The 25674-nt window shown below is 45.4% G+C and overlaps 1 protein-coding gene and 1 non-coding gene across 2 annotated transcripts in view; both read left to right on the top strand.

Annotated features, from left to right (window-relative positions):
- LOC144684649 (protein spinster homolog 3-like) overlaps nucleotides 1-25674 on the top strand; it is a 130173-nt gene that overhangs the window by 53831 nt on the left and 50668 nt on the right. Inside the window, exons 7-10 of the mRNA XM_078548715.1 lie at nucleotides 10580-10723; nucleotides 13630-13819; nucleotides 20304-20369; nucleotides 24921-25019. Coding sequence (XP_078404841.1) covers nucleotides 10580-10723; nucleotides 13630-13819; nucleotides 20304-20369; nucleotides 24921-25019 — 499 coding nt within the window. The remainder of the gene's footprint in view (nucleotides 1-10579; nucleotides 10724-13629; nucleotides 13820-20303; nucleotides 20370-24920; nucleotides 25020-25674) is intronic.
- Nucleotides 2848-2966, top strand: LOC144685086 (5S ribosomal RNA). The gene has a single exon (XR_013577609.1). It is a non-coding gene; the product is annotated as a 5S ribosomal RNA (ribosomal RNA).

The raw sequence follows: 25674 nt of genomic DNA, 5'->3' as shown, positions 1-25674 counted from the left end.
CGTTGCTAAGACTGTCCTTACATGTGTCACATTTGGGACCCTGCAATCCTCTGGCACTACCCCCAGACCGAGGGAGAATTGGAAGATTAAGGCAATCCCTTCCACTCAATGTTCTCCACTTCATCTCCACCCCAGTTTCATTTCGCAACCTGGGATACAAACCATCGGGACCAGCTGAGTTATCTGCTCTAAGCATAGCCAGCTTTTCCTACATCTCCCTTTCAATTTTCACCCCATCCATTGCCTCTACCAGCTGCACTGCTACTGTTATTTTGTCAGATTCCTCTTCCTCAGAAACCACCATTACAAAGAACTCATTAATTAGTCTGCCCGGCGCCTCTCAGCTTATATCACCCCCTCTGTCCATAATAGGACCCACTTTACCTCTTATTACCTGCTCACCATTTATATGCCAGTAGAAGATTTCTGGGTTCCCTCTCATATTAGCTGCCTTTCTGTTCTTTCCTTGCCAGTCTCATTTTCCTCTCCACTTACCCCCTCAGCTTATTTTATTTGACCTAGTTCTTGTTTGAAGAATTCTAACCCTAACCTCACAGGGATTATACACCTATTTTTGTTTTGTTATATTCTCTATCCCCCTCATCATCCCAGGAATCCTGGCTTTGGTTCACCTACCTTTCACCCTTGTTGGAATGTACCTAGCTGGTACCTGAAGCAACTCTCCTTAAAGAGTTGCTTAAAGAGTAAACTGTCCCATCACAGTTTTTCCTTTCAGTCTTTGTTTCCTTTTTACTCTGGCTCGATCCCTTCTTACCTCAATTAAATTAGCTGTTTTCTAATTTAGACATTCTACTATAGATTGTCCCTTGCTCTTCTCCATTGCTAATCTAAACTTTATGATGCAATGATCACTGTTACCCAAGTGTTCCCCCACAGGCATGAGGTCCACTTGGCCCACCTCAGTTCCAGCAATGCCTCCTTTCTAGATGAGCTGAGAACAGACTGATCAAGGGCATTTTCCTGAAATTCCTCCCCATCCTTACCCTTTAACATTATCCCAACCAATATTTGGGTAATTAAAGTCCCCCATATCACAGCTTTCCCTGCAGATTTGCTCCTGTATCTCTCTCGGACTGTTTGGAGAGCTGTAGAAAGCGCCCCAGTAGTATGATCAAACTCTTATCACTTCTCAACTCTACGAAATGGATTCTATCCTTGCCCCTTCAAGAATGTCCCCTCTTTCCTATACTACAATGTTTTCCCTGGTCAGTATTGCCACCCCACCTCCCTTTTTCCTTCCCTATCTCTTCGGAACCATTTTTCAGCCATGTTCCCATTATTGCCACTCTATCACACTCTCAGACGGCTATTGGTGCTTGTAGCTCATCAACCGTACTCACCACACTTTGTGTGTTTGCATAGACACGTGCTTTGTAGTCCTGTGTTTGCATTCGTCATGGTCCTTCTGAATCTGCTTCGATCCAATACAGTATGGAACTATTCCCTTATCTAGTACCATCCAACACACTGCTCTATGCACTTTATACCTCTTTTCTACTGCTATAAGCTGGTGCCCATTCCCCTGCCAATAAGCAGCAGTTAGATGGAGGAGAAAAGCAACATTAACTAGCATGTTGTTAGAATGTGTGTGTGTAACTGCGAGGTGTGTTAAAATAAGGTTGACAGCGTTGCCACATGATCTTATGGTCTGGTGGCTGTAGTGGATGCCTGGCTGAAAGGTGGGCAGGAATAGGAACATAGGAACAGGATTAGGCCATTTGGCCCCTTGAGCCTGTCCTCCCATTGAACTAGATCATGACTGATCCTCTCCCTCAATGCTATCTTCCTGCACTATCCTTGTATTCCTTGTGTCAATCTATTAACCTCTGCTTTGAACATACTGAGCCTCCACAGCCCTCTGGGGTAGAGAATTCCAAAGATTCACCACCCTCTGACTGAAGAAATTCCTCCTCATCTCAGTCCTAAATGGGCTGCCATTTCTAAGATTGTGTCCCCTGGTTCTAGACCTCCCAGCCAGGGAAAATATCCTTTCTGCACCTACCCTGTCGGGCCCTGTAAGAATTTTGTGCGCTTCAATGAGATCAGCTCTCATTCTTTGAAAGTCTAGAGAATATAGGCCCGGTTTCCTCAATGTCACCTCATAGGACAGTCCCGCCTTCCCAGGGATTAGTCTGGTGAACCTTTGTTGCTCTCCCTTTAAGGCCAGTATATCCTTCCTTAGGGAAGTGGGAAAAGAACATTCCTGGATAGATGGTAACAACATTTGTAGAAGTCATATGAACATATTACACGTGATGAGAAATAGATATCCCACGTGATGAGAATCCAAGATTGCCTGCAAGCAGAGTTGGGAAGAGTAGCTGGGAGAAAAGACTACTCCCCGAGTGTCTGTATTTTGAGGGATGAGAGCGCAGTGTTTTTGTGTGAGTAAGTGTGAGTGAGTGTGTGTGTGAGTGTGCAAGTGAGCAAGCGAGTTAGTGTGAGTCTGTGTGTGTTCGAGTGAGCGAGTGCGTCAGTGCGTAAGCGTATGAGTGAGTGAGTGAGTGTGTGTGTATGAGTGAGTGTGTGTGAGCGAGTGAGTGAGTGTGAGCGAGTGAGTGTGTGAGCGAGAGTGAGAGTGAGTGAGCGGGTGAGTGAGTGAGTAAGTGTCTGGTGAGAGTAAAGGTACTTTTGAAGCTAAAGGAAGGCAATGAAGGTGTGGGCAGGGCTTGCAATGTGTGAGAGAGAAAGAGAGTAAAGTGGGGAAGAAAGGAAAATAAAAATGAAAATGTAAATGTTTAAAAGCAAAATAATTTTACAAACTGCTATAAAGAATGAATATGTGGTGTATATGCCTTTAAGTAGCCAGAAAGCCAGTCAGCAAATGCCTACGGCCATACTAGTCTGAACACGCCCGATCTCGTCTGATCTCGGAAGCTAAGCAGACTTAGGCCTGGTTAGTACTTGGATGGGAGACCGCCTGGGAATACCAGGTGCAGTAGGCTTTTGCTGCCACCAGGGGCTGCTCAAACCTCTGCACCCTCACACTGCCATTCATCAAGCAACAAACATCCTTTTAGCTGCTCACTCCTGCACACACACTGTCTCTCTCGCTTTCCTCTCACCATCTCTTTGCTGCACATTCTCCCCATGCTATATAAAGGCAAGAGGGAGGGTTTGGTGCTGAGACGGGGAAGAAAAGTAGAATGAGATGAGATACCGTAAGAACAAGCTCAAGGCAGCAAGTCTTTTAGTAAAGAGAACCCGAGTAGGCTATCACCCACTGACTCACTCTGCACATCTTATCTCATTCCACCTGAAGTAAAACGGCTCAGGCTTGGTTGTGGTATACTGCTTGGGAATACCAGGTGCAGTCAGCTTTTCTCCTTTGTGTTCTGATTGTCTTCATTCAGGAGTCTATTTTCTGATCACTGGTGTACTTTCTCTCTCCTAATTTCTCCCATTCACTCTTGAATGTGTTCTCCCTCTTTCTCTCACACGCTCCCCCTCATTCACAAGCGCTCTCCCTCTCTCCCACCTGCTCTCCCTCTCCCTCGTGCGCTCCCCCCTCTTGCACTCTCCTCCTTTCCCTCTTTTGCATGCTCCCTCTCTCTTGCTCCCACCTCTCTCTCGTGCACTCCCCTATCTCACATGCACCTGCTTTCCCTCTCTTGCATGCTCTCTTTCTCTCTCTCGCTCACACACTCCCTCTCTCTCACCTGCGCTCCCTCTCTTTTGTGTGGTCTCCTTTGCTCTCTCTCTCTCTCATGCTCACTCCCACGCTCCCTCTCGTGTTTTCCTCGGCTCATTTCTTTGCAGCCCGTTCTCCTCCTGGGTCAGCCCACTCATCATGTCACGGTCATTGGCTGCTGCCTGTATGTGGAAAGACCCTGTGCTCTGCCCTGTTGGGTAACAGTGACTCTGATTGGGGCTGAGCTGATGCCCTGGGGTTCTGAACCCTCCTGGAACAACCCAGACTTTCCCAGATTCAGGGGGTTCCTCCCCACGCACTTTCTCCAATAGCCCAGATCAAAAATACTAGTTTCTTACCAAACTACACCCCAAATCCACACCGCTACCCGCTGTCCCGTGACACCACCTGACCCTCGCCGTTGGGAGTTGGAACTGTGTGGCGTACAGTCAGGAGGGGGAGGGGGAGGAGAAGTGGGAATCGGGGGAGAGTCAGTGTTTAGGGAAGTTCTGAAACTGGGGCGGGGCCAGGGCTTGAGACTGGGGATTGGAGGTTCAGGTTTTGGAGGAGATGTGATGGGGCTTTAGGGGATGGGAGGGTGAGGGGAAGAGAAGGGGATTGGGGTCTGGGGTGTGTGTGGGACCTAGCATTACCCCCCACCTGCCCCGAGCTGGGGAACAGCAGCAACAGGAGGAAGGTGGCGGGTGGGAGCAGCACTGAGAGAGGAGCAGCCAATAAAGGATTGAGTGAAACCCAGAGACCTTACTGTGAGGAAACAGTGAAAGATTGTTTCCACTGGTGGGCGAATGGGGAACTAGGGGATGGAAAACAAGGATTCCGATTGGAGGAAAGAAGGGGGAAGGGAGGAGGAAAGTTCTTAAAGTGTGGGCTATTTGACTGTGGAATACTTCCCTAATATGTGACTATTGAGATGGAGAAGTGAATGGATATATATTTGTAAAGAAGTGATATAGAGGGTTACAGGAGAGAGTACCAGCACAAGGGGCTGAATGGCCTCCTGTGTCTAATTTCTATCATTTCCCCCCACCCCACCCCCACTAGGGCTATCTGTACCTTGCTCGTCCTGCTTTCTACCCTTAAGGTCACCATTAGCACATATATCCTTAGCTAATATCACCACCGTCAACACCCCTTTGTCCTTTTGTCTATGACATCTTTGGCAATCTCTTCTTTGCCTCCACCTATCACTGGCCCTCTATCCAGCTTCACCTGTCCCACCCCCCTTCAACCAGCTTATATTTCACCTCATTCCTATATTTCCTTAGTTCTGATGAAGAGTCATACGGACTCGAAATGTTAACTGTATCCCTCTCCGCAGATGCTGTCAGACCTGCTGAGTTTCTCCAGCTATTTTTGTTTTTGTTGTAAAGGTCAATGGCAGGCTGGAAGATTGGGAAACTTTTAAAGATCAACAAAGGGTTACTAAAAAAATAATAAAAAGAGCAAAGGTAAATTATGAAAGAAAACTAACGCAAAATGTAAAAACTGATAGCAAAAGCTTCTACAAGTATATAAAAGGAAAGAGAGTAGCTAAAATGAACGTTGGTCCCTTGGAGGACGAGACTGGGGAGTTAATAGTGGGGAACGCAGAAATGGCAGAGACGCTTAATTGATATTTTGCCTCAGTTTTCACAGTGGAGGACACTAGTACCACCCCAATAGTAACAGGAGGTGCAGAAGATATAGAGAAGGAGGAACTTAGAACAATCACCATCACTAGAGAAAAAGTACTGAGCAAACTATTGGGATTAAAGGGTGACAAGTCCCCAGGACCTGATGGCCTACATCCCAGGGTCTTAAAGGAAGTGGCAGCGGAGATAGTGGATGCATTGGCTATAATATTCCAAAATTCCCTGGATTCTGGAAAGGTTCCAGTGGATTGGAAAAATGCTAATATTCAAAAATATTCCCTTATTCAAAAATGGGGGGAGGCAGAAAGTAGGAAACTATAGACCAGTTAGTTTAACATCTGTCGTTGGGAAATTGTTGGAATCCATTATTAAGGAAGTAGTAATGGGGCATTTGGAAAGTCAAAATGCAATCCATCAGAGTCAGCATGGTTTTATGAAGAGTAAATCGTGTTTGACTAATTTGCTAGAGTTCTTTGAAGATGTGACAAGCGAAGTGGATAATGGGGATCCTGTAGATGTAGTATATCTGGGCTTCCAGAAGGCCTTTGATAATGTACCGCATAAAAGATTAATACAAAAGATAAGATCACACGGAGTTAGGGGTAATATATTAGCTTGGATAGAGGATTGGCTAATCAACAGACAGCAGAGAGTTGGGATAAATGGGCCTTTTTCTGGATGGCAAGCTGTAACTAGTGGGGTGCCACAGGGTTTGGTCCTTGGGCCCCAACTATTTACAATCTATATTAATGACTTGGATTCAGGGATAGAAGGTACTATAGCTAAATTTGCAGATGACACCAAAATAGGTGGGAAAGTAAGTTGCAATAAAGAAATAAGAAATTTACAAATGGATATGGACAGGTTAGGTGAATGGGCCAAAATTTGGCAGATGGAGTTTAACGTGGATAAGTGTGAGGTTACCCATTTTGGTCGGAAGAATAAAAAGGAGACTTATTATTTAAATGGAGAGAAACTTCAGAATGCTTCAGTGCAGAGGGATCTGGGTGTCCTCGTGCATGAATTGCTAAAAGCTAGTATGCAGGTACAGCGGGTAATAAGGAAGGCAAATGGAATTTTGGCATTTATTGCTAAAGGAAGAGAATATAAAAATAGGAAAGTGTTGTTGCAACCGCACAAGGCATTGGTGAGACCGCACCTGGAGTACTGTGTACAGTTTTGGTCCCCTTACTTGAGGAAGGATGTAGTTGCACTGGAGGCGGTTCAGAGGAGGTTCACTAGATTGATTCCAGAGAAGTGGGGCTTGTGTTATGAGGAGATATTGAACAGTTTAGGCCTACACTCGCTAGGGTTTAGAAGGATGAGAGGAGATCTAATTGAGGTATATAAGATGCTAAAGGGGATAGACAAAGTAGACGTGGAGCGGATGTTTCCCCTTGTGGGGCATTCTAGACCGAGAGGCCATAGTTTTAGGCTAAGGGGGGTAGATTTAAATCAGAGATGAGGAGGAATTACTTTTCTCAAAGGGTCGTGAATCTGTGGAATTTACAAGCTCAGAGTGCAGTGGATGCCGGGACGCTGAATAAATTTAAGGAGGAGGTAGACAGATTTTTAATTAGTGACGGGTTGAAAGGTTATGGGGAGAGGGCAGGAAATTGGATTGAGGCCGAAATGAGATCAGCCATGATCGTATTGAATGGTGGGGCTGAATTGCCTACTCCTGCTCCTAGTTCTTATGTACCCCCTGTCCCCAGTATGCCCTGTTCTCAGCTGCTGGTCTTGCAACTTGGTGTCATCTGCCTTGTTCTCAGCCTTTCCTCCCAACCACTTGTCTTCCCCCACCTCCTCCTCACCTCAGCCTCCCCTCTCCTCCCAGCTCAGTCTCCCCTCTTTCTCTCACCCTCTATTTGTCCCCCTTCACCTCCTCACTGGAGGCCTCTGGTTCTTGGAACACCTACCGACACAGGCCCGTTCAGAAAATACTCAACCAGAGCAAACCCAACCTTTATAAATTGGTAGAAGTTGTGTGATCAAAATATCATGAGACCAAATGTCACATGATAGGATGGCATGTGATCAGGTATCACATGGTCTGATGGTCATGTGGTCAATTCATCACATGATTAAACCTCCAGGAATGTCTTCAGCCAGACAGGGCAAATCTACACTTGGGGCTTGTCCTCCAATGAAGCTGAAAACCTGCTCCCATCTTTGGAAAAGCTCTGTCCAGCAGAGGGCACTAAACTTCCACTTTTCATCTGCATAACACATTTAATTTCTTTCCCATTTTGATCCTGTTGCTATTCGTCCTCCTGACTTGATCACACATGTCCTATATGGATGATAACCTATCCTCCATCCATGCTAACATGTTACCCCCTAAGAGCTTCATAGCTAACGCTGTAGTTTTGAAGTTGCAATCTAGGTACAGTAATAGAGTTAAACAGGAGAAAATGGAGGGTTGGTAACCAGAGGATAGATGAGAATGATTTTTATGCAGTTTGAAGCAGATTCAAAAATAACTTTCAAAAGAGAACTGGAGAAAGACTTGGGAGGGAAACATTCCTGGTGCTCTAAGGGAAGAGCAGGGAGTGCGACCTAGTGATAATTCTGCTATCGCGGGCTTGTTCTTGGGACTCCTCGGCTTCTTACTCTGGAAGAGATCTTGCTGGAGGCAATGGTCTTTCATTCAAAATATCTTTATTGACATCACTAACTATTTACAATGTTATAGAACATCAGGACATCACTACAGATCCTCTCTAAGGTGCTTCTCACTCACCTTCTCTCAGTGAGTGACATCGCTATGACACAGCTCCTTAGGCACATGCGCAGTAGCTATCGTTAGAGTTAACCCTTTACAATAATCAGCATCATCTCTGCTCCTGCCTCAATCAGTGGGCTGCAGAAACCCTCATTTCTGCTAATATAAATCACAAGTTGTTAACAATTTCTTCTGAGCACTGGAGGTTTATAAGCCAATTTACTTTGACAACAGCACTGGCCTCTTATCATCCTCAGGTTCTTGTATTTGCAGGCATAAGAATTTGTGGCCTGTGGGGGCAGGGACGGGGGGTGTCCTGCTTAATACAACTGCAGCTTAGCAGCAGAATAATACACCGTGCCTCACTGTCAGCCACATGGAGCACTGCATCCACAAACACCCAGGGCAATGCCACAGGACATCTGGCAAAAATATGTAAAATAGCTTAGTTAGCAACTGGAGCCCCAAATCCTGTGCTGCGTTGGGAGACCAGTGGAGCACCACCCCTGCAAACCCCTGGCTGTGTTAGGTCACTGCTGTGGGGAGTTTCTGGTATTTTCTGTAAAGGGGCGTATCCTCCAGCTAACCCTTCAGAGGTAAATGTCATCGGAGGGCGGAGTTAGGATCAGCAACCTCTGACCTCAGGAGTTCCTGCTCCACTTGGACCTGCTATATGCGGGAAGGCGGAGACACCCAGTCAATCTTGGTACTCACCATGCATTCTGGCACACCAAGGGAACAGCGGTACATAGATAGAGTCAAAGTACACGAGTTGAGATGTGGTATACAGGTTGAAGTTTGGTTGATGGGTTAAGTTGAGGCACACCAGCCTCCAGGTGGGTGAAAGTGGACCTTTTAGATGGGGGAGGGAGGAGGTGCCATGAGGATATAGTGAGGAGACGAGAGGGAGGATTCTGAAGGTGTGGGAGTGATTCACAGAGGGGAAACCAGAGGTGCGAGGAACTTTCGTTCCACCAGTAACTCACTGGTAACTCACTGACATTACACTGATAACTAATAGTAAAGTGGTAACACACCATCAACAGTGATACATTAACTCACTGATAGCCTATATATAACTGATAGTAATGGTGTAATGTTCCAATATCCTCCCTGTAACTAGTAATGATTCTATAACTCACTGATATTCAAAGTGAAACCATAGCCAGAATCCCCCTGCACTGGACAAGGTGAGGTCAGACTGCCCGGCTGATGTTTCCTTTAACAGGCCCAACCTCTCTCGCGATCTCCTTGGACTCTGCTTTGGGTCCGGCTGCCATGTGACGGTGACGACTCTGAACTGGGAGCCTCAGCCTGACCTGATCTTGGACTTCGCGCACCAAAACCAGTGATACAGGATAGTCGGGGATACAAACCCCTCCTCCCATTAATGGGGGGGGCGGGGGGAGTGGCAGAGTTTCTGACTAAATTGGGCAGCCAGTCAATCTCATGTCCACCTGCCCCGTGCAGGTGAGGTCACTGGGCGAGATTTAACAGGGGGAGGGGGTGGACCTGTGGTGCACCCCTCCCCCCAGTCCCCGCCCCCCAGAAGAAATTTTGGTGCCGCACCGACCAAAGTCCAACATGGCTGCCCCACGGCCATAACTCGCTCCGGGAGGGCTTTGAGGAGGTGAAAGTTGGACTTGCTCATTGGGAGGATGTCTCGCCATCGAGAGCTGCTGGCTAATCTGATTGGCCGGCAGATCTAGCAATCCCAGCAGTGCCAGAAGTGACTATTGGGTGTTTCTGGGATTGTAAGTAGGCCCTGGGATGAAGTAGGCCATGGCGTCTGGACCCAAATAAATCTGGGGTTTTGGACGGGGAGTGGGGGGGAGATCAGGGAGCCTAGGGAAGGGGTTGAGAGAGGGGGTTAGGGGGGAGGGTGGGTTTTGGAGGCCAGGCAGGGAGGAACAAAGAGGGGGGTAAGATCTTGGGGAAGGGTTGTCCAGAAGCACCAATGGCCCCCACAAATGATGTTTCCCCCTTCCTTCCTTGCCTTTTCAACAAAGTAGTTTAGAAAACGGCCACCTGACCCTCACCTGCCTGCCCACGCCCACCATTTTATGGTATGCACAGTGTAACATTCTGGTCAGTCGGCTTGTTAACATGCTCAATTGCCCGTTAATTATTTTAAAAAAATAGTAGGGGGGCTGATGATTTTGGCACTTGTCCAGCTACTGTATTATGGGGAATGGGTCGGGTTGAGCAGGAAGGTGGAGGGCTAGCCATCCATCATAGTTTATGTGCCCCCCCCCCTCCCCCTCAACGAAAACAAGCCTGGCAGGGGTGGGGGTGGGGGTGGGGGCGGGGCCTGTAAAATCCAGCCCAGTGTCCTTGCCATTGGAGGACATGGGTGAGCCTGGTCTGGGTATAACTGACAGGGTTGTGACTTGTGGAGTTACTGTGTTTGATGGGCCTGTGAATGATCAAAGAGATGTGGGAATGTCTAACGTTTACAGCAATGCTTGCTGGGTGGGAGGGTGGCCTGATTTAAATGCCATCAGTACCTCTCAATAAAACTCATTTGTTCCTCTTGATCTGGGCTTTCAGCTGGAGTTTCGTGTTGTCATCGTTGGGCACCACAGCTGTCACGTTCACAACTGGTGCCCTGGGATTCTGGGCACCCATCTTCCTGCTCCGTGCACGGGGTATAAATGGCTCCCTTGTCCATACATCCGACAGCTCAAAGGACAGGTAAGTGCCCACCACTTCTCATTAAGTTAACCAGAACTAAGGGATAATGTAAGTTTTCTGACTAGACTGGTAACCCAGAGGCCTGGATGAAAAACCCAACTTGTTGCCTAATGCCCTTAATGGAAGCCTGCTGTTGTTACCCATATACGTGACTCCATTCCAGGGCCAACTTGGACGATTTTTATATAAAAGCAAAAAACTGCGGATGCTGGAAATCCAAAACAGAAACAAAAATATCTGGAAAAACTCAGCAGGTCTGACAGCATTTGCGGAGAGGAACATAGTTAACATTTCGAAGCTGGTTTAAGGGGGTGGGTGGGGGGGCGCGGGTGGGACAGGTAGAGCTGGATAGAGGGCCAGTGATAGGTGGAGATTGCCAAAAGATGTCATAGACAAAAGGACAAAGAGGTGTTGAAGGTGGTGATATTATCTAAAGAATGTGCTAATGATGACATTAAGGGTAGAAAGCAGGACGAGCAAGGTACATACAGATAGCCCTAGAGGGGGTGGGGTGGGGGGAAGGGATCGAAATAGGCTAAAAGGTAGAGACAAAACAATGGATGGAAATACATTTAAAAATAATGGAAATAGGTGGGAAAAGAAAAATATATATAAATTATTGGAAAAAGGGGGATCGGAAAGGGGATGGGGATGGAGGAGAAAGTTCATGATCTAAAATTGTTGAACTCAATATTCAGTCCAGAAGGCTGTAAAGTGCCTGGTCGGAAGATGAAGTGCTGTTCCTCCAGTTTGCGTTGAGCTTCACTGGAACATTGCAGCAGGCCAAGGATGATTCTTAACTGCCCTCGGAAATGGGGCTAGCCAACACCACCCAGACTTATCAACCTGCAGTGATTCAAGAAGACCCAATTTTAAAAAAGGCAATTAAACATGAACAATGAGCGCCAGCCTTGCCATGCTGCTCACCCTGAGCGGGAAGCTCAATCACCATCCCTTTGACCACATGATTCTGACCCACTGTCTCAAGCACAGCTGACCCCCAGGACCATTATGATATGGGTAGTAGTACTTGGCGGGTGAGTGTCAAAGGATGATTAGCTGAGTTGGCATCTCACCCTCTCCCTCTTTTCCATTTAATCTCCATCCCCAGATACTCAAGAGATTTGCTAGGCCAGAGGGCAGTTAAGAGTCAACCACATTGTTGTGGGACTGGAGTTACGTGTAGGTAAGGACAGTAGGTTTTCTTCCCTTAGGACATTGGTGAACTAGTTGGGTTTTTATGATAATCTGATAGATGCATGGTCGCTCTTACATTTTTTTTCCAGATTAAAAAAAAATGAATTGAAATTCTCACGCGGCAGGGTTTGAGTTCCTGTCTCTAGATTATTGGCCTAGGCATCGAATGACAAGAATTAAACCACTTAAACCAACCCCATCTCTTCTATACCTTAATCCTTCACAAGGATCCCTTAAACTCATGCTGAGCCTCGATTTAAAAAGAAAGATTCAGCAATTCATCTGCTCTCCCTGAGGTTGGCCCCTTTCGCCTAATAATTCTGCATAATGCCCAGAAATTCTGGAACAAGGTATCTTGCAGTGAGTTTAACTTGTTTTAACAGTCTCTGTGCAACAATTTCTTGAAATTCACGGGAAGGTTGACATTGTTACGATCCCTGTGGGGGATCTCTAAACCAAAATAACCAAGTTTGCCAAACAACTCCCAAATGAAGAAATTACCAACAAGATTTCAGTTTTTGCAACTTTTACTTTAACCCAAATCAGAATCCATGTAAATTAAACCTGAGTTAACAGACAAATTACAGGCATTACGAACCATAAATTACACATGGAATAGTAGATATAAAAAAGACTATCACACAAGATTACAAGCTGCGTATCACTCCCCGCAGAAATGTGGCATCACGTCTTTGCAACTCAGCCTCCAGAACGTAGGATCTCTCACTTTTCGCACTCAATAGATTTGGTCCTCGAGTCACCTGCAATGGTAGCTCTACTCTTCCAAGTGCGCCAGAGACAGTTGTCATCCATTATACACCTGCAGAACCTCCTGTCCATGACAGTCTTGATGGCACAGATTCACCGGAGACTCCTTTAATAAACCTCCTTACATGCTCTGGTCGTCTCTGGCAAAACTGAAGCAGTGGAATTGTCCAATTCACAATCTCTGCTCCATACCCTGTCTCCAGCTTTCTGTCCTTTTTAAATGTATTGCGCGCACACAGCTCTTTGTAAATGTGCCTTCTCTGGTCATCCCCTGCTGGAGCTTCTTTGTCCCTGGCCACATGACATCCATATCCTAACTTCCGACCTGTTGTTACTGCTTCCAGGTCAAGGGTCACCAGGTCACGTGGACCAGTATTTCTTACTATCCAAGAAAATTATATTTAATCCCTTTACAATTGATACACTATCTTAAAAGTAATTTTCGAACATTCTTAAAAGCCATTACTGATTCCCTTTCAAATTTTCCTTCCTGTACTACTTCCTGGTCAAAAGTCATCACAGAGGGTGATATCCTGTTTTCACAAGGCTAACAGCAGAGTGACAGATATTGTCCAGTGATTTGTGGTGACTTCCAACTCACAGTTTATCTCTTGCTCACTGCAGATTACTGGGTCTTTTAGCACTTAATAATAGCAGGGCATCTTTAATTCACCCTTATTTTGGCAGCAAGTTCCAGGTCAACATTAGTATTTGGAAGTGTAGGGAAGGAAAACGGAGGCAGGGTGAAGTGTTATGCCTTGAAATGGTGCAGAAGCAGTGCATGTAACAGACAGCAGAGATCTGACGCTGTATGTCACAGCACACTCTGAGCATTAACAGACAGGCTGGATTGTATTGATGTTTTATTGGCCTATGCTGCTGATACACCTGTGTGTTCCGTGCTCACTGCAGTATCTGTATATTCCATTCTCACTTTGCAGTTTAATATTCGGAGCCATAACCTGCGTGACAGGAATCGTTGGGATTGCAATAGGAGCAGTGATTTCAAAACACTTAAAAAAGAAAGTTCCTCAAGCTGATCCTCTAATTTGTGCAGTTGGCATGTTGAGTAGTAGCCCCTGCCTCTTCCTCGCTATTGTGCTAGCCAAACATAGCATTGCACTGACATATGTAAGTATTAATGTTACCCTACACTCTCTATGTTCACCCTGATGTTACCCTACACTTCTCCTCCTTCAGGTACAGTGCCCTAAGAGAGTATTGGTAACCATGGGCTTCCATTGGATTGGTCATTATGCTTGCAAAATTATTGCAGTGGTTCACTGTTGCATTCTGTAGCATGGCTGACCAGGAAATTCTCCAACTCTTATCACCTGGTGTATTGGAAGGATTTACAGGCTGATAATCAACCTGTTTAGCCATCTTCCATGGCTATCAAGTCCTGAAGTGGGACTTAAACCCAGAGCTTCTGGACTAGTGGTAGGGATACTACCACTGCACCATAAGACCTCCCAATACCCTACCCTACTCTGAGTTAATCCTGATATTAGTCCTGCTTGTTACCTTACACTACTCCGGGTTAGTCTAGATGTTAACCCACAGTACTACAGTGATGTTCTCAACAACTTGCATGTGTATATTACCTTTGATATAGACAAACATCTCAGGGGACTGCTCAGATATACTTTCGATGCTTGGTCAAGAACAAGTTAATTTGGAGATCACAGGATGTGAAAGAAATGCTTAGAAGAATTTCAGGCGAATGATAATCATCATTTTCATAAGAAAGAGCTTGCATTTCTATAGTGCCTATCACAGTCTCAGGACATCCCAAGGCACTTTGTAACCAATTTTTGACGTGTAGACACTATTGTGACGTATGGAACTCAGCACACAAGTTACACACAGCAAACTCCCATAAATTCCATTGTGATAATGACTAGATAATCAGATTTAATGATGTTGGTTGAAGTATAAAAATTGACCAGGGCACTGGGGGGGAGCTTCTCAACTCTTCTTCAAATAATGTCCCTCATCTTTTACATTTACTTGGGACCGGGCCAGTCGAGCAATATGTCCTTCAGGACTCAGGACTCGACTAGTGGAGGTGCTACCGAACCACTCTTGGTGATGGACATTGAAGTCTCCCACCCAGAGCCCTGTGCCCTTGCTACCCTTAATGCTTCTTCCAGTTGGTGTTCAACATGGAGGAGCACTGATTCACCAACTGAGGGGGGTGGGGGTAAGGTGGTGGCGTTAGGTGGTAACCAGCAGGAGATTTCTTTCTCCATGTTTGACCTGATGCCATGAGACTTCTTGGGCTCCAGAGTCAATGTTGAGGACTCTGAGACCACTCCCAGCTATATGCCAGCTCTGGTGGATCTGCCTTGCTGCTGGGACAGGACATTCCCAGGAATGGTGATACTGTAATCAAATGGAATGCTGGCTGAATGATTAGATTCTGTGCCGATGGATATTTCAGGCCGTTGCTTGACTAGTCTGTGGGTCAGCCCTCTCAGTGTTGGCATAAGTCCCCAGCTGTTAGTGAGGAGGACTTTGAAGGGTCAGTGGGGCTGGCTGTGGTCATATCCAGTTTGTAAGTCGATCCTGTGTGGTCCATCTGATTTTATCCTTCTTCAACTCCTTTAGCATTTTGATACAACTGAGTGGCTTTCTGACCTGCCAATTCAGAGGACAATTGAGAGTCAACCTGTGGGCCTGGAGTCACATGTAGGCCAGACCAAGTAAGATGGCAGATTTCCCTCCCTAAAGGACATTAGCAAACCATCTGGTTAATGGTCTCCATTACTGTTACTAGGAATGTGTTACTAAAATGTGTTAGGATTAGCTGAAGCCTAGTTTAGGGCAATAGAAGACAATAAATTAATGTTTTTGCTCCATGCGGGACTTCTTTGAAAGCGATTCCAAAGAAGAGTCATATTGGACTCGAAACGTTAACTCTTGTTTCTCTCTCCACAGATACTGCCAGACCTGCTGAGTTTTTCCAGCACTTTCTGTTTTTATTTAATGCCCTAGTGAAATGAGTTCAAATCCCACCACAGCAGCTGGTGGAATTTAAATTAAATGAATAAATCTGGAATATAATGCTATTCTCAGCAATCGTGACCATGGCAACAATCATCAATTGTTGTAAAAGCCCATCTGGTTCATTAATGTCCTTTAGGGAAGGAAATCTGCCGTCCTCACCTGGTCTGGCCTACATGCGACTCCAGACCCACAGCAATGTGGTTGACTTTTCACTGCCCTCTGAAATGGCCAAGCAGGCCATGCAGTTCCAGGGCAATTAAGGGTGGGCAACAAGTGCTGGCCTTGCCATTGATGATCACAGCCCATGAAAGAATAAAGAAAAAAGAAGAAAGAGGGAGGACAGAATACATTATGAAGAAATAAGGAGAATATGTGGAAACTGAAAAGGTGATATAGGTCATTTCAGTCAATCGAATAGAAAATAGGGCAGCTGAAGAGCTCAGGAGCCAGAGTTGTTAATTATAAGGTGTGATCACTAACCTACTGAGGCAGTGCTCACCTCCAGTCTCTAATGGTAGCTACCTCCCAATAGCAAAGGACAAATGGAAGGCAAATCATCTCTCAGTGTCAACAACTATAAGGTGATAAATTTTGATAAGATTTGGGGTTCAGCTTTGCCCACGATTATGCCCAAGGCCTAGCTACATAATTTTACAAAGGTCACTCTATGGACACTGAGGGAAGGACTGCCACACACTGATTGGGCAAGTCGACACCTCGATTGAAAGCTGTTGTTTTTCGGAGACTGAATGGCTGGTGAAGGTGGCGATATATCTTCCAGCCAGTAGATGGCTGTACTATATCTGATAAAAGCAAAACAGGCACAAAATACTGGCAGGGAAATACAGTGAAAGCTTCGAGTTATAACAGCAAAGTATTTTATCATGCAGTGTTCATTCTGTGTGTGACAGGACATCAGTACATTTTGCAAGCCCTGTCAGCAATTACCCTTATACATTAAATTCTTTACACATGCCATCTAACCAATTTCTGGCAAGAAAATTGTATTATTTAAAGAGGCAGGCACCTTCAAAAACGAGTACCTCTTGCAAATTATTGTGATTTATCCCTAGAACTACCTTTCCCTTCAAATAGTTTGTCTCAGATCTTCATAAATTAATTACCCAAGTCCTTATACACCCCAGTGTCTATGTTGTTCTGTTGTCACTATTAGAATGAAGAAACACAGCAATCTATACACAACATGGACCCACAAACAACAATGAGATAAATTACCACAGAATCAGTTTTAGTGATGTGGGTTGAGGGATAAATGTTGCGAAGAACTCCCCTGCTCTTCTTCAAACAGTGCTATCTAAATTCCTTATGCCATCCCTCTGCACGTACACACACATCCAGTGAGTATATACTTTGTGACTCACTGATAGATACCCATACTCACCACAGACATGATGGGCTGAATGGCGGGTTTTATGTGCTGTAAAATTATATGGGCAGGATTTTCCAGTCCCGCTGCTGTGGGAATTGTCACAGCTGGGACGAAAATTTGCCGGATAGCAGTTGGCTTTGGTTGGGAATTTTCGGTCTCGCGGTGCGTGGAACCGGAAAATCCTGCTCTATGGATCCATATACAAGGAAACACAATTGTATGAATGCTGTATGATGCACAGTCTTATACACAGGCTTTTATAACACACTACCTTATACACAAAATACACAATACTATGATACACAAACTCAGATAAACCAGTGTTGTCCATTAGAAATTACTGACAGGACAGAAGTGTGGCTGCCACATGCACTAATTTTAATAGAAACCATCAGACACACAATCAATGCAAATAACGGTACTTCATGTGTGGATATTTACTTTAAATGCTTCTATTACCATTCAGTAACCAAGAAGCTAAGCTAAAGTTCACACTCTGCCTTTTAGGCAGAGCATCCCATATATAACTGGCCCAGGCAGTGTACCATCCCATATATAACTAGCCCAGGCAGTGTACCATCCCATTTACAACTGGCCCAGGCAGTGTACCATCCCATATACAACTGGCCCAGGCAGTGTACCATCCCATATATAACTGGCCCAGGCAGTGTACTATCCCATATACAACTGGCCAAGGCAGTGTACCATCCCATATACAACTGGCCCAGGCAGTGTACTATCCCATATATAACTGGCCCAGGCAGTGTTCTATCCCATATACAACTGGCCAAGGCAGTGTACTATCCCATATACAACTGGGCCAGGCAGTGTACTATCCCATATACAACTGGCCAAGGCAGTGTTCTATCCCATATATAACTGGCCCAGGCAGTGTACTATCCCATATACAACTGGCCCAGGCAGTGTACTATCCCATATACAACTGGCCCAGGCAGTGTACTATCCCATATACAACTGGCCCAGGCAGTGTTCTATCCCATATATAACTGGCCCAGGCAGTGTTCTAGCCCATATACAACTGGCCCAGACAGTGTACCATCCCATATATAACTGGCCCAGGCAGTGTACCATCCCATATACAACTGGCCCAGGCAATGTACCATCCCATATATAACTGGCCCAGGCCGAGTACTATCCTATATACAACTGGCCCAGGCAGTGTACCATCCCATATATAACTGGCCCAGGCAGTGTACCGTCCCATATACAACTTGCCCAGGCAGTGTACCATCCCATATATAACTGGCCCAGGCAGTGTACTATCCCATATACAACTTGCCCAGGCTGTGTACTATCCCATAAACAACTGGCCCAGGCACTGTGCCATTCCATATACAACTGGCCCAGGGAGTATGCCATCCCATATGCAACTAGCCCAGGCAGTGTACTTTCCCATATACAACTGGCCCAGGCACTGCACTATCCCATATACAACAGGCCCTGGCAGTGTACTATCCCATATATAACTGGCCCAGACAGCGTGCCATTCTATATACAACTGGCCCAGGGAGTATGCCATCCCATATACAACTAACCCAGACAGTGTACCGCTCCATATACAACAAGCCCAGGCAGTGTACTATCCCATATACAACTGGTCCAGTCAGTGCGCCATTCCATATACAACTGGTCTAGGCTTGGGTGCCATTCCAAATACAACTGGCCCAGGAAGTGCACTATCCCATATACAACTGGTCCAGGCGGTATACTATCCTATATAAAACTGGTCCAGTCAGTGTGCCATTCCATATACCTACTGGCCCAGACAGCATGCCATCCCTTATACAACTAGCCCAGGGAGTGTACCATTCCATGTATAACTGTACTAGGCAGTGTGCCATCCCATACACAACTGGCCCAGGCAGTGCATTATCCCATGTACAACTGGCCCAGGCAGTGTATTATCCCATATACAACTGGCCCAGGCAGTGTATTATCCCATATACAACTGGCCCAGGCAGTGTATTATCCCATATACAACTGGCCCAGGCAGTGTACTATCCCATATACAACTGGCCCAGGCAGTGTTCTATCCCATATACAACTGGCCCAGGCAGTGTATTATCCCATATACAACTGGCCCAGGCAGTGTATTATCCCATATACAACTGGCCCAGGCAGTGTACTAACCCATATACAACTGGCCCAGGCAGTGTTCTATCCCATATACAACTGGCCCAGGCAGTGTATTATCCCATATACAACTGGCCAAGGCAGTGTATTATCCCATATACAACTGGCCCAGGCAGTGTATTATCCCATATACAACTGGCCCAGGCAGTGTTCTATCCCATATACAACTGTCCCAGGCAGTGTTCTATCCCATATACAACTGGCCCAGGCAGTGTTCTATCCCATATACAACTGGCCCAGGCAGTGTACTATCCCAAATACAACTGGCCCAGGCAATGTAATCCCATATACAACTGGCCCAGGCAGTGTACTATCCCAAATACAACTGGCCCAGGCAATGTAATCCCATATACAACTGGCCCAGGCAGTGTTCTATCCCATATACAATTGGCCCAGGCAGTGTTCTATCCCATATACAACTGGCCCAGGCAGTGTGCTGTCTCATTTACAACTCACCCACACAGGGTGTCATCCCATATACAACTCTCTCAAGCTGTGTGCAGTCTCATATACAATTTGCCCAGGCAAGGTGCCATCCTCATCCCATATACAGCTAGCTGAGGCAGTGTCTGCTTCATCTAACAACTGGACCAGTCAGTGTGCTATCTTGAATGCAGTGTTCCTGGATGGTACTCATCCCTGTGTACAATATGCAGAGCCATTGACCTTTTCCGCAGCTATTGATATGTATCCTTTCCCAGCATTGAAGTGGGGTTGTGCAGCCACCTCCACTGACCTCTCCTACTCTATTACAGACATGTGTACTACTCTCCTACCCTGCGTTTACTGCTGAATCTTTTTATACTGAAGCATTCGAACGACTAAGCTGCAACCAGCTCATGAGCAACTTAGCTAGTAGAGCAATCACACTGCATGTTTCCCCGTCACTTAATTCAAATACTGATGACCATGCTGAAGAGTAGGCATATAATTTGGGGACTGCCAATAGTAATCATTGCCATCCTCCTGGCAACTCCATGGTAATTGCATGTCTTCTTCCTGACTAATGTCTAACAGTAGTTCAAGATGACACACTGAGTAATTTTTTTTTCTCTCCCAAAGTTCTTTATCTTCTTGGCTGAGATCTTCCTTGCTTTGAATTGGGCAATCGTTGCAGACATTCTCTTGGTAAGACACAGCCACCAGTTCACTGCTGTTCCATTAACCGATTCGTGACTAATAACGTTTCTTTCATTCCACAGGTATTTTGGATAGGGTATTCTACCTGTGGAGGTGAATGTGAGAGAAGAAGTTTTTAAGTTTGCAAACTCCAAACACTCTTGAGATGGGAATTATTAAGTCAATTTGTTGTTTTGTTGAAGAGTCTCTCAATCTTTGTTAAGGCTCATCAGATTCCCAAGAAACCCCAGTGGTCACATGTCCTTTTTTTTTTACAATTCCACTTCAGCAATTGAAGCATAAGAGCCAGAGTAGACCATTCAGCCTTGAGCTTGTTCAGGCATTTCATTAGGTCATGCCTGATCTGCACCTCAACTCCATTTAGGCTCCATGGTTCCATATCCATTAATACCCATGCCCAACAAAATTCTATCAAACCCAGTTTTGAAAATTTTAATTGGCCCAAGCCTGAACAACCTTTTGAGGGAGAGAGTTTCAGGTTTCCATGGTGCTTCCTGGTATCTAAATGTAAGGTTATGGCCCCTTGTTGTGGATGCACCAACAGTGGAAATAGGTTATTTCTACCTACCCTTTGGCAGGTTCTTGTGGTGCGGTGTGTAGTGCCCCTGTCTCTAAGCCAGAGACTCTGGGTTCAAGTCTCACTCCAGGATTTGATGGCCAAGGATGATGTGTTCATAACATGGTCAAACAGGTTGAGTATAAACATACAAATCCCACAAACACATGTCAATGGCAGGTACTAAGAGCAGGAGATCCATCGTGGAGATGGATAATCCATCTGGAGAATCCATCATGTGATGGAAAGAATGTTGGAGCCTCTACCATCATTGTCCATGGCTCCAGACTACAATATGCTTTGGACTCTCTGAGTGAACTGTAACACACCGTCACCACCTGCACTATAAACTCCTATAATCACCTTAAACACCACAATTAAATCAGCACCCCAATCTGCTATACTTAATGGAATACAATGGCCAATACCCAAATTGGGTCAAAACTAAAGTGGAGGACAGCAAATTAGTGCATGGATATCTCTTGTCAGCTCTGCACACTTAAAAACATGACTGTCAGTATCCCAGGCAATCCTATTGTTCCTGCAACCTGTTTATTCCTCTGGGCTATGGTTTCTCAGCTGTTTAATTTGCTCCCTGAATCCAGGAGAGTAATTTTTGTTTTCTTACAGGGTAAGGGGAAGGAAATTTAAATGCAGTAAAGTTGTTACTTTACTTCCTTGGCCTAGCCACATTTTCAAATCTCTTGCATGTGCAGCCAACAGCTGTACTTCTTGCATTGTAGGGTTTACCTTTGATTAAAAACAGAAAATGCTGGGGAAAAAAACTTAGCAGGTCTGACAGCCCCTGTGGAGAGAGAAACAGAGTTAACGTTTCGAGGAAGGGTCATATGGACTCGAAACATTAACCCTGTTGCTCTCTCCACAGGGGCTGTCAAGCCTGCTGCGTTTTTTCCCAGCACTTTCTGTTTTATTTCGGATCTCCAGCACCTGCAGTATTTTGCTTTTACCTTTGAGGAGCTAGTTTGTAAAGAAGTTTCAAATATTCTTGTTTTACCGTTGACATTTCTACCACTCGCAGCCAAGCAGTGGATGTTAAAGTTGCTGGTGAAAATCCCTTGTACTGCATGGAATTAACAGGGTGATCTCCATGGACCAGTTTTGATCATCTAAAGGGATCAGAGAGAAATTTCCCAAATTAGCCTGGCTTTTTAGTCTCTTATTTTTTGCCTGTCCCAAGAAATCAGTTGACCTTGGTGACGACTGTATAGCTAGATGCTCAAGGCATCACGATTGTGTGGGACAGGCTGGATGGGCCAGCAGCTCTTTTCCTGTCTGCCATTGGTTGTATGCTTGTGAGGCCATGGAAACCAGCCTAGATTTCTTGGGCTTTGGCAGCCATGTTCTTTTAATGCTATTGACCAACCAGAGGCCTTGAGTTCATGAGTAAAATAAACTGACACCCATTCAATATTAAAGGCCACAGCAAGAAAGATGGTCAGCAGATTCATTGTTAAGATCCAGAATTCAGGGAGGAAACTATTTTAAAAAGAGTTTTGCTCTTAAATAAACAAATGTACATGCTGTATTGCACTATTGGATAATCAGATTCAGAATGGGCGAACCATTCTGACAGAAGTACAGTCATCACAGTAAAGGTGTACAAAGGGTTTCTGTTTTTCTTTCAAAGTACTTACTTATTCATCTCCATAACATTTGTAAACACTGTGCCAGACTTGCATTCCATTCCAAACCACCGACCTCTTTGGTCATTGTAATTGGCTTCTGACGGTGTACAATCTGGATTTTCGATGAGCAGGAGGATTTTAGCTCTGAGGAGAGATTAGAGGATGTTTTCCTTGGAGCAGAGGAGGCTGAGAGGAGATTTAATTGAGGTGTATAAAATTATGCGGGACCAGGATAGAGCGGATGGGAAGGACCTATTTCCATTAGCAGAGAGGAAATAACCAGGGGGCATAAATATAAAGTGATTTAAGGTGGAAGGATTAGCTCAGAGCCTCCCAAACATTTTCCCTTTGTGACCTCATTTTAATGCCTTATACTTCATATGACCCCGGAGAGAAAATTGGAGGGTGTAGGGGGTGAGGTGTGGAAGGGTGAGTGGTTGATCTGGGATAGGGGGGAAGTGTTGTTGTTGACTAGATTGGTTGGTGGGAGAGGAGGGGGGATGTGTTAAAACTGCTGGATTTGCCCTGAAAAAAGCAAAGTTTCACCTTTTTACAGGCAGTGGTTGTAGCAGCGATCAGGCCTCAGAGAACAGACACACCCAATGACAGAAGGAGAACGCAAACATTTAAAGGAGCCTCGCAGCTGTCAAATCTCAGCCTGAGCTCCACAGCTGCCATTGCTGCCTCAGAGCTTGCCACTGTTGCCACAGTTTGGGAACTCCTGGATTAGAGGGGAGTTGAGGTGAATTTTGTTCACCCAGAAAGTGATGGGGTTCTGAAACTCACAGCCTGAAAGGGTGGTAGTCACAGAAACCAGCAAACATTTAAAAAGAAACTCTTGGATACACACTTGAAGTCCCATAACCAACCGACCAAGATCTGGAAAGCAGGATTAGGCTGATAGGTTTTTATTTTGACTGACAGACACGATGGGCCGAATGGCCTCTTTCTGTACCTTACATTTCCCATGTTTCAATCAGCAGCCCAATTACTAAAAAGTAATTTCTTCCTATCTCTTGAGTGTTTGGGATTTGACAGATTGCATACCAAAAGCACCTCCATATGGTACTCATTAACGAGGGCTCCAATGTATCTCGTCTCATGCATTAGCTTTTCTTTATTCTTCATTTCCGATACATCCCAATGGAGCAACCGCCTCCATAGACAGTTATCTCTATGGATTCCTCCTTCCAACGAATGGACAAGTAAACATCAGTATCTTCTACTACTGAATATGGAACTGATCAAGTCAGAATTTCACTGGGCAAGATGTCAGTGTAGCGTAGACTGGAGAAGCCGGGATTCTTCTCTGTACAGAAGATGTTAAGCGGAGAATTAATAGAGGCATTAAAAATTCTGAGGAGTTTCGATATATTTCCAAGTCAGACTTGAAGGGGAACTTGCAGGTGGTGGTGTTCCAATGCATCTGCTGCCCTTGTCCTTCTAGATGGTAGTGGTTGTGGGTTTGGGAGGTGCTGTCAAAGGAGCCTTGGTGAGTTGCTGCAGTGCATCTTGTAGATGGCACACACTGCTGCTACTGTGTGCCGGTGGTGGCGGGAGTGAATGTTCGTGGATGGGGTGCCAATCAAGCGGACTGCTTTGCCCTGGATGGTGTCAAGCTTCTTGAGTGTTGTTGGAGCTGCACTCGTCCAGGCAAGTGGAGAGTATTCCATCACACTCCTGACGTGCCCTGTAGATGGTGGGCAGGCTTTGGGGGAGGTGAATTACTCGCCACAGGATTCCCAGCCCCTAACCTGCTTTTGTTTCCATGGGCAGGAGGGTCAGTAACCAAAGGATGTAGAATAAAGATAATTGACAAAAGAGCCAGAGGGAATGGGGGAGAATGTCTTTTATGTAGTGAGTTATTTTGATCTGAAATGCACTGTCTGAAAAAGTGTCTGTAGCAGATTCAATAATAACTTTACTAAGACATTAGATAAAGATTTGAAATTTTCAGAGCTACAGGGAAAGAGCAGGGGAGTGAGTGGATTGGACAGCTCCTTAAAAAGGCTAGCACAGGCATAATGGGCTGAATGGCCTCCTTCCTGCTGAAAGATTCTATGTTTTTATGAGTGCTAGAGCCTCTCGTATCCATGAACCTCCTGCTTGGGAATTTCAGTCCATGGACAGAAATTCAGGGCAGCGCACTCGTAATTTCCTGATGTGTGTAGCTGATGAGATAGACCTCCCTCTGTTAGGGCAACTCAGAGAGTCGAGCTTGAATTCAAACCTTCCTGAAGTAGAGGGATGCTTGGGCCCAGTACGATGCAAATGTATCTACTCAGCTGGGCATTTGTGAAACAAGAGTTCTAACTTGTGGTTTTATTTTATTCCCAGTACATTATTATCCCAACCCGACGCTCAATGGCAGAAGCAGTACAGATAACCATCTGCCACCTTCTGGGAGATGCCAGCAGCTCCTACATCATCGGTCGTGTAAGTATCATTCGCTTCTCACTCTACATTCCTTCCTGGGAGAATTTTCACCAAGACCACAGTTCCAGTGAGTACAACATGGGAGTTCAGTGGCATACCCGACTGGTGATAACATTGATCAGGAGGAAAGGAAGACGTATTTACATATCACCTTTCATGAGCTAAGACTGCCCCAAAGCTCTTTACAGCCAGGTAGTGTTGCGCTCTTGGAGGTGCCATCTGTCAAGGCTCAATCAGCCCTGAGGTAGATGTAAAAGTTCCCATGACACTATTCAAAGAAGAGCACGGGAGTTCTCCTATATATAATATCCAATAAATATTCCACCAATATTTATCTTTTTTTTTTGTACATTCGTTCATGGGACATGGGATTCATTGGCTACGCCAGCATTTATTGCTCATCCCTAATTGTCCTTGTTCAGAGGGCATTTTAAGAGTCAACCCCATTGCTGTGGGTCTGAAGTCACATGTAGGCCAGACCAGGTAAGGATGGCAGATTTCCTTCCCTAAAGGGTATTAGTGAACCAGGTGGGTTTTTATGACAATCGGCGATGGCTTCGTGGTCATCATCAGACTTTTAATTCCAGATTTTTATTGGATTCAAATTTCACCATCACTGTGGTGGGATTCAAACCCAGGTCTCCAGATCATTACC

This window comes from Cetorhinus maximus, chromosome 9 (assembly GCF_964194155.1).
Source record: "Cetorhinus maximus chromosome 9, sCetMax3.hap1.1, whole genome shotgun sequence".
Taxonomy (NCBI): Eukaryota; Metazoa; Chordata; class Chondrichthyes; order Lamniformes; family Cetorhinidae; genus Cetorhinus; species Cetorhinus maximus.
Note: the sequence above shows the minus strand (reverse complement) of the source record. Positions and strands in the feature narration are given on the sequence as shown.